Source organism: Antrostomus carolinensis, unplaced genomic scaffold, assembly GCF_000700745.2.
Source record: "Antrostomus carolinensis isolate BGI_N321 unplaced genomic scaffold, ASM70074v2 scaffold50078, whole genome shotgun sequence".
Lineage (NCBI taxonomy): Eukaryota > Metazoa > Chordata > Aves > Caprimulgiformes > Caprimulgidae > Antrostomus > Antrostomus carolinensis.
This window is the reverse complement of record NW_010336027.1, coordinates 1,803-11,377: the sequence shown is the minus strand read 5'-3', so window position 1 is coordinate 11,377 and position 9,575 is coordinate 1,803. Positions and strand designations below refer to the sequence as shown.

Genomic DNA, 9,575 nt, shown 5'->3' with positions numbered 1-9,575 from the left:
CATGGAAGTACCACTTCATTAAACCAAGTAAAACCACTGTCTGTATGTAGCAGGGATAAATGTTTTGCAGCTGTACTTTCATTTGTCCAATGACTTATCCATCATTTGTTGTAATTTTTTTTTCCTTTTTTTTTTTTTTTTTTACTTCACTGAGTTTGTATTTTTTGGCTTTTATGTTCAAAATATGTTTATAGCTTTATAAATAAAGTAATTGCCAGACTGGCTATTCAAAAATACGCCACTGGAAGTTATAAGCCTAGCAAAGTGTCAAATAACTATTTCTTAGAATTCAAAAGGATTCCTGTTTTGGTTTTTTTCCCCTCTCCTCCTTCAGCATTTCTATTTATGAATAGTTTTCAGAATAATTTCTAATAGTTTTCAATGGGTAAGACTGAAATAATAAACCAAGACTAAGAAAAAAAATACCTTTTACCACATCCCTATTGCCACCCTGCCTTCCCTCTGCCCACACTTCATCACTATCCCCTGATCATGCCATGATTTATTTAAAAAGTAAAAAAAAAAAGTTAAGACAGTACCGTGCAAGTTAAACAGCAACATAAAATAATTTAACAGTGGGAAACTGGACAGTCTCTCCCCTTTCAAGAATTTTCAAGTACAGCTGAGACAGTATGAGAGGGGAATTTCAATTAGAGAAAATAATGTTGTATGGAATCTTAACTACCATGATTATTGAAATCTCATCAAAGCCATATAATGCTTGGAGCACCCAGAGCAGCCCTTTCTCCTGCACACTGCCATGCTGGACCTCCACACTTCCACAAGTATCAACAGTCAACTGGAGCCTCAGCAGCAGCTCCACTATCACAGCATTTGACCACCAAGGGTTATGTTTGAGGCAAGCTGTTCTAGTAATTAACAAGTCTTACCACAGGGTCACAGGTGTGTTTTATGCAGGTATGGCAAACAAAGTAGAAGCAAGGTCATGAGGAAGACAAATTATGTGTCTTTGTGTCTTCCTCATCCTGCAGCACCGTGAGGCATCATGTGATGCAGTGGCTGGTAGCAAACACGGATCCTAGGAGGATGATGAGCACCTAAAGGAATCTAGCCAGGCTTCTCTATTAGCAACACAACAATCCAAGGACAGAATTTTGTATTCAGGAACACCAACTTCACACACAGATGGGTTTATTTCTTGTAAGAATGCAGGAGAAGCTGAGTATTCAACTACAAGAACAGGAAGAATTGTCATCAGATTTATCTCTAGTAGCACTTTTAAACTGAGGTGTATTGTTTGCAATACAGGATGCTGGAAAGGCTTCACCGTGTCCAAGTCCAGCACTGGAGGATTTTATACCCACAATATCTATAATATGTGCCCACCAGCACAAAGACAAGCCCAGTAACCTCATGAGTAAGCAGCAGGTGGATCCAAAGCATGGGTTTGGAATGCTGCCTTGGAGTAAGAGCTTTCATTAATGGTTACATCAAACATTACCTAAAAGCTGGTGAGCCATCAAAAAAAATATATCCATCTGGATTGCTTACTGCTTAACTTCTCACATGAAGTTAGAAGTTGCCCACCCTGTCTCATTAGTGGGTTGTATTATTCATTTCACAAAATTTTTACCTGTTTTATTTCAATTAACCACTGCCTCAGTGCTGTTATTTGTCCCCTCAGCAGCAGGTGACACTAAGATTTGTCTAGTTGCAAATAACTAGAACCATTTGCAAACAAAAAAAAAGTTTAAAAGCCCTTTATTAATTCAGAAGTGAAACACTGATATTTAAAGTGAGATAAGTATGTTTATTAAGGTTCATTCTACTCTAAGGTTTATACAGAGAATGGAATGCAATACAAGCTAAGAGCACACCTCAAAGATCTACCACATCCCCTACTCCCTATAAGGGAACTGTAAAAAACAAAACAAAAACAAATCAGAAAACCAGTTACTGTTTAACTAGTTGCAAGTGGCTTTGTCCAAAGAAGTTAAGCTTGATATTGCATTAGCTTTGTATGCAATAATTAAGTCTCTACAAGCTGAAGTATCACATACAGAGGCGTAAGATTTCCTGTGGACACATGAAACCATGTTTTCAAGAGCTACATCACAAGAGTTGTTTAGAATCACCTAAGAAGGAGCCACTAATGGCATGCACAGGTCAATAATATTAACTTTGGTAATGTCAGTCATTTTTTTGGTCAAACCTGGATTCCACTTTTAACACTAACATGTATAAAAACACACCCATCCTGTGCATAAAGCAACACACTTTTTATTTGCTACCAGCTAGAGGCAGGTCTTCAAGACATGGTTGAAGTATTCAGATTTAACTGTCAGGAGCTTGCCAGGTTCTAGATCTTTCACTAGTCTACAGGGCAAGACTAAGAGGACAAGAAAGTGGTCAAATATATTTTTTTTCCTTTTTTGTTTTTTTTTAAATGCAGGACAAGAACCATCTTGAAAGTTATATAGCTTTAAGTAACACTCATTTTCCCCCCTACAATGTTTTTGGAAGGAATCCAGTACTTCTTTCTTTACCTAGTTCCCCAAGACACACTAGCTTTTTCTTTCTGAAGCTATCAATACCCTGTAAATACAAGTGTTTTGCTCTTCTTGAGGAAAAAAAGTCATAGGTGGTTTTATTTACAATGGAGTCAATCTTTAGCATTGTAACTGGACTTGAAACAGTTGAGAAGTGTAATGAAAATGACAACCTGAAGGGCTACTTTCCATACAGAATCCACACTTAGTTCAGTTTTATTCATTGCAGAGTGAAGTAAAAAGACAACCAATTTCACTAGTAAAAACTCAGAAGATTTGTACTCAAAAAAAAACCCACTACACATGCAAAGGGAACGACATCCTGCTAACACAACTTCATTTGCTGCTGCATTTGTCTAATATTAACAATTATGAACAAGAGCAGTGCAACTAGTATTTGCAACAATCCTTACAGTGTTCGAGTGTCAGGCACAATACTTCACTTCTCTTCACACCACTGGTTCTCTTTACGTACCTGGAAGAATATTTTAACTATAAGTATTTCATGCAATGAATTTCCAGAAGTTAGCTGTAAATTCCCATAAGCATTCAGGAAGGCACAAACTGGAAACAGCTTCTGTTTTTTCATGTAGGGTTTGTAATTAAAACAGGTCACTTTGGCAGATTTTCATCAATATAAACTAAGAGGGTTTTTTTTATGCCTAGATTTGATCTAAACCAATTTTTTTTCCACCAAGTAAAGCAAATGGACTAGGTTAAGAATAGATGCCCCCTCCCTGGAAGTGTTCAAGGCCAGGTTTGATGAGGCTTTGAGCAACCTGGTCTAGTAGAAGATGTCCCTGCTGATGGCAGGGGGGTTGGAACTGGATGATCTTTAAGATCCCTTCCAATCCAAACCATTCCATGATTCTATGATTATTCAGCACCTTTGGATTTAAACAAGGCACCTTGCTCTGATCTCTCCCAACTCTGCCATTTTGCAGTTGGTTTGTTGTTCCAAGAGATCAATGAGTTCATTATTTAAAGACAAGAAACCAAGCATCTTGCCTTTCTAGCCACATGCAATAATGCATCTTCAGCATTCTCACTACAGCTCCAAAACAGCAAACTAAGGCTGCTGTAAGCAATCTTACATGTTTTCTGTCAAACACATTTGAGCCACAAACTCAATATGCTTTGTTTTGACCTTTTCAGGTAGCAGGCTGCAAGCACTGCAGACACTGAGGAGTCCTGCACTAGTAGCAATTATGAGGGGCTGATGCACTAGTTTACATTTACTGTTAACAAGTCAGCTGCATCACACATTAAATTCTGAAGCACCACACACAATAATTCAGCACAAAAAAGCAGCTGAAATAAGAATTAAACCCAAATCAAGTACCTGTGCTTCTTCCTCCTCAGTGAAGTCATTCTTAATATTGAATGTCTTGCGTATTTCTTCTGGAGTTTTCCCCTTGATCATGTTTGCAACTGTCTTGCACGTGACATCAAGCAAACCTTTGATGTCCAAGTAATTTGCAGCCTGTAAAAGAGTTCCCATATCATAGATCAATATTAATATATCAATATTCTGCTTCTGCAGACATACACCCAAGGTTATGCTTACACTGAAATTGTACAATACTGTAACTGCAAACAGACCATCTCCACTTTGAGAAGCTTCTAGCTAGAACCTTGAAGGAACAGGACCTCAATCTTGCTTGCCAAACAGAAAGGGAAGTAATTTGTACCATGAAAGACACATCACCCCCTGCTCCTCCTTTTACCAAGGGCATTCAGAAGCCTGCAAACATTTGGGATCTTCAGTGCAGAAGTGTTGTTAACTAAGAAAAGTAATGATGTCCCACAGTACCATTTAAGGTTAAAAGTCAAAGACAGATTTTAATTTGGATGCAAATCTCCAGAACTACCTATCTTGCAATCACAAGAATAAAGACAGCTGTAGAGCCCCACACTCAAAAAATCTATTAATTGATAAATGAGCAAGTCCAGATGAATGCCTAGCATTAGGTTAACGAGCATTCCAACATCCTCAGTGATTTTAGCCAGCAGCTTGCCAGAACTAATTGCCCTCCCCACATCCTCCCCCATCCCCATGAAGTTTTTATGAAGAAACATAAAGACTTCATTTGTGAAGAGCACAAACAGAGCACACTTCACAGGCACAGCCTATACACTTCCTGAACGTACTTACCAGGATAAGTTCAAAAAGTGTTCCTTGGTCTACTTTCAGAAACTCTTGATCCCACACAGGGATGTCATCTGTTCTTTTTTCTTTGTTCTCATCATCCTCAGGAGGAGGTGGATCATCCTTGTGATGGGTGCACCACTGAATCACCTAATTATGGTTTTGATATAAGTTTTATCCAAATGATTCTCCGATTAGGCCCCAACTATAACTTAATTTTATAAGAACTGTACCATTTTCTCTAGATTAATTAGAATCCTGTATGAACATGCTCCATCACCCAACATTTTTATTTTAGAAGAGCTGATCCCCAATCCTGCAGTACAACAGCCTTCAAGAATCTCCTCTGAGACAGGAGCTAGTTAATTAGTTATGACCTTAAAAGCCAGCTGCTGGTGTTATAAAGTTATTTGACCCTGTGCTAACACACAAGAGTGTACAAAATAAACCCAAACCTCATTCTGCAGCGTTTAATTTGTTTGCAGAAACACAATTGTTATTATTAAGCAGAATACTACATAAGGGAAGAGTGTAAATAAAGAGCTACCAGCAGGACATGTTCACCACAGTACAAAGTTCACCTGGCAAAAGTCTGCACACTCCCCAAGCTTGCTTTTTTTTCCCCCCTTTTAAAAACATCACCATCTCATCACCCAGACAATTAAAGGAGTAAGGATCTATTGCAAGTAAAATCCTGTTCAATTTTTGCCAAAAACCAAAAAGACTTCACAAGTCTGAAGTTATTTATGTGTATGCTCACTAGGAAATAATTCCTAACCCTGTGTTTACCCCAAACCAGTCCAGTGCTTATTTTGGCACAACACTTTCTACTTCAAAGCAAAAAAAAAAAATCATCTTAGGAGACAGCAACATCCACTTTTGCTCTTCTCCCTTGACCCAACGATAATCATGGTCACTGGATCACTAATCAGTCACTGAATTTAATATCACCCAGTGCACAGTGTCTCCTCAGTACTGTAACTGCCACACAGGCGTGGCTACTGCCAGTTACTTCTCACCTTAATGCCTTCTCCTAAATTTTGGATCTCCCCAACAGCCACCTCAGTTTACAGAGCTATAGAATCATGGAATGGTTTGAGTTGGAAGGGACCTTAAAGCTCATCCAGTTCCACCCCCCCTGCCAGCAGCAGGGACACCTTCCACTAGACCAGGTTGCTCAAAGCCTCATCCAACCTGGCCTTCAACACTTCCAGGGAGGGGCCAATTAAAAATCAGTGCTTTAATATTATGAAATACTAGTGTGTACAGATGTCCACCACTTTAACACCTTAGGAAGCCTGTCTGGCCTCCAGCTGCTGTTCCAGGTCAGCCCTGTAGGTCTTTTGCCATTATCTGGCAGCCTCAGCCCAGTTGATACCCTAGATACCCACGTTCATGACCTCAAATTGTTAAGCTTGTAGCTACCACATGGAAAGTATCTTTAATCTGATAGCTCATAACATCCAAATCCAACATGAATTGCACATTTTGTTACTGGCACACACCACCACCACTTTCAGCATCTTACCTTTTTTAAGATAGCTGCATTAACATTTGGAAGAGGGACTGGGTCATCATCACCTTCATCATCCATTCCCAAATCTAAAAATGGAAAGATGACTAAGCAATTAGCAGGCAAAACCATTCACTCTTCTCTAAACTGGGGCTGCTTCACCAATTCTCCACTATTTTCCCATCACTGAATGGATTGGTAGCAGAGGATCTCTAACTGGGGAAGTCCAAAGCTTTTGGAAAGCTCTGGTGAGGCTCTGCAGAGCCACAGCTGCATTATATCAAGTTGAGACTTGAGGCTGCCTCACCAAGTGAGAGCAGCAGTTGAGTAGTTAGTTACTTGTTGGAGCACACTTGCTACTTCAGTGTTCTGGGGACAGGATAAGTTCAAGAATCAGACAACAAATATTCATGTATTTTTACCACTTTCAACAATTCAATCCACCAGTTAAGACCAAGTGTCCCAACTGAGATCTGCACTCGATTTATTATTTAATAAGAACTCAGATGTCCCTTGGTATGTGGGGACAGAGTTTCATCCTCTACAGGAGCAGTACGTACTGGAGCCACAGTTATCTGGCCTCTAAAGCACTTGTGCTGATTCTCACCAGCTGAAGTTCACATGCTAAGACAACAGCACAAATCCTTCAATCAAAAAAGCCTTTCTAAAGCATCTTTCTGATACTACTCACTTTAAAAGCTTGTCAGAGCTTGCTCAAGACAGATCTGGATAAAGTTTGTCACTTTTTCCCCCTTGATAAGATTAAGGAATCAAAGTAAAAATTGAGAGAAAAATGTAATTAAAATTTGGACTTAATAAAAGAACAAATGCCACATTAGCCATCTCTGATTACAGAATATGCAATTTTTATATAACACAAATGCTAACAGTTGGCTGACACCCTAGCTGTCAAAGATTAACATCATCTAATTAGTTATGTAATTGAGTAACTACACAGCCCTCCCTTCACTCATTATATGCACAGATGAGCCAATTCTACATCACCAAGGAAGCTCATTTTTAAGAGCAGATGACTGTCACACCATCATCACTGATCAAATTTGTGCACAATTAAAACAGCACACACTTCTGTATTTAGGCAAGTCAACTACTGTTATTAGTGGGATATTAATTAGTACTACTTTTTATTTGGAATAACTTCCTAGATTAAGAAACTGAACCACTGACATTAAAGGGTACTGCCTACATCACCAATTAATGGAAATTTTAAATGCATACAATGAACACGTTGGCAGATCCTAGTGTAAAAAGTCATCAGTCTAAAATTGCTGGTATGGGGAAGTAACTCAGGAAATATCTCAAGTTTAGTCAACTCTGCTCACCTTGTCCTCACCACCTCCAAAACAGCAATTTTGATGTTATCAGAAAATTGATACTTCTCTGGTGGTCTAATGTTGTTTCCCCTTTCAGCTGCAGCACCCAACACACACACACTGTTTATTTAACCAGCTGTACTGCAAACACATTTCATCTGTACCAGGGGACTGGTTCTCACCCAAATGAGGAAGAGACTAGTTTATGGCACCTGGCTGACACCACTCCCCACGTGGAACTTCCCTTTCATTAACACCAGCAGTGACACAGCTCCTGCATGACAAAACTGACAAGAACTGTGCTCCCCAGTGTATTCCAACCAACTGCTGTGTCCTGCTCACATCACCAGTCATGTTCAACAGCATCTTATTAACAAAATGAAAGTGTTCAATGGTTGGGAGTATTTCAACCTTATTTTTTAATTTTTCTTAAATATAAGGGGTCACAATCAGAAAGATTTATACCCAAGAACATCATTTTAACTACAATTTTTTTTTTCCTAAGTGAATTCATAAATACACCCAAAAACTGGGAAAAACCCACCAGTAAACAATGAGGATTGGCACCAGAGGGATTAGACACAGCTCGCTCTGTATCCTGGCCATCTGGCAGATTTCCCCTCCCCCACCACGAGTTCTTTTGTTTTAAATGTATGTCAGCAGGAGATCAGAACCAACTATTTAGTCCAAATCATTTAACTGCATCCACAAGCTCACAACACAGGTTTCACTTGAGCTCTTTATTCATTGCATTGGTTTATGATCTCCCACCCCATTTAAAAGATCCTGATATTAAATAAAGACCGGTTTGTATGATTAATTAAACTTGGGTTTTAATATTGATAAGTATTCTGTTTGCTTAACTTTTACAAAACTGAAGCAGGCTGTAGGCCAGGCAGTGGGGTGCTTTATTTTACTAGCCTCCCTCTAAATGTTCTTCACAAAAGGTCTGAACTTGAAGCTTTTTGCAAGAGCACAGCCACCCAAAGCAGCTTCAGCTACAGCAGCAATCGTTCCAGCTGTTCTGACACAGGACAGCCAGCTCCTCCAGAGCTCTGGGAATCCTTTTTCAGCACAGCACCAGTTTGTCTCCTTTGGTCACAAATCCTGTTCAAGAGGCTTCCTTGACTACACTGCTATCTCTGCACAAGCTAGCAACCCTCAGGGTTTCACCCTCTTACCTTCCAGCATGGTCTTTATAGTTACAGACTGTTTTGCAATTTCCACATCAACTTCAAAGATCTCTCCATCTGAACTCTGCAGTTTAATCGAAGGCATCTACAAGAGAAGGACAGTTATTGCCACACAATGTTCAGCAGATGTTACAAGTTTAGCTGACTCAGAGGTGTACATTACCTTTACTATTTATATTGCTATATTTATATTGACACTTAAAACATGCTCAGATTATTCACTGCTTGAATCCACAGGCCTAAATTCATTAATCCTCATGCTTAAAAAACAAAGATTGACAGAAAGAAGCCTAACACCAATTTAAGATAATTTTTCTTAATTCAAAAGCACAAAACACACACAATTTATTAGTCAGCAGTGCTTATATTTTGACAGTGCAACACCAGAGGTGTCTTTCTCTGGAATTAACTTTCAACACCACTTCCAAAACACTACTTGTCTTCAAATCCAAACGATATCTACTCACTTTGACTACTCAAATGAAGTCAGATCTCAAAAGCAGTTTTCAAATGATAGCCTCTGGAAGAGAATCACAACATTGAGGGTGGAAGGAACCCCTCTAGACAGAGACCAGCCCAGCCTCCCTTGCTCCAGAGTCAAACAGACCAGGTTACTCAGGATCAAAAGCTTTCCTTCAGAAGAACATTGGGTTTTCTGAAGAGATTAAAAGCAAACCACCACGACAAGGAAGGCTTTCAGCACCCAAGACCACTCGAGTAGGAAGTTAGAACAGCACTTTGTTAGCATTAGGAAAGACTAAGATGACTCTGCATGTTAACAGGGGTTTTTCAAACAAGCTGTGATAAGAGCTACAATAGAAGCAGCAGACTTCAAAGATGTCACTAGCAGAAAAATAAACTTTACAGGAACACAAC

At 39.3% G+C, this 9,575-nt stretch overlaps 1 protein-coding gene across 1 annotated transcript; it reads right to left on the bottom strand.

Annotated features, from left to right (window-relative positions):
* Nucleotides 1–1,705: 1,705 nt before the first annotated feature.
* On the bottom strand, nucleotides 1,706–8,828 carry SKP1 (S-phase kinase associated protein 1). Its single transcript, XM_010174708.1, has 5 exons — nucleotides 8,688–8,828; nucleotides 6,188–6,261; nucleotides 4,666–4,809; nucleotides 3,853–3,993; nucleotides 1,706–2,985 (listed from the first exon to the last, which is right to left on the bottom strand). The coding sequence occupies exons 1-5, from the start codon at nucleotides 8,782–8,784 to the stop codon at nucleotides 2,950–2,952; spliced, it is 492 nt and encodes a 163-aa protein (XP_010173010.1). The 5' UTR covers nucleotides 8,785–8,828; the 3' UTR covers nucleotides 1,706–2,949.
* Between the last annotated feature and the right edge of the window lie 747 nt (nucleotides 8,829–9,575).

Bases quoted from the DNA above. Each gene is read 5' to 3' on its own strand.
- SKP1 (XM_010174708.1), bottom strand. From the start codon at position 8,784: ATGCCTTCGATTAAACTGCAGAGTTCAGATGGAGAGATCTTTGAAGTT. The intron at 4,810-6,187 runs GTAAGATGCTGA...AACCATAATTAG, and splicing joins ATGCAGCTATCTTAAAAAAG to GTGATTCAGTGGTGCACCCA. The intron at 3,994-4,665 runs GTAAGTACGTTC...ACTCTTTTACAG, and splicing joins CACTTTTTGAACTTATCCTG to GCTGCAAATTACTTGGACAT.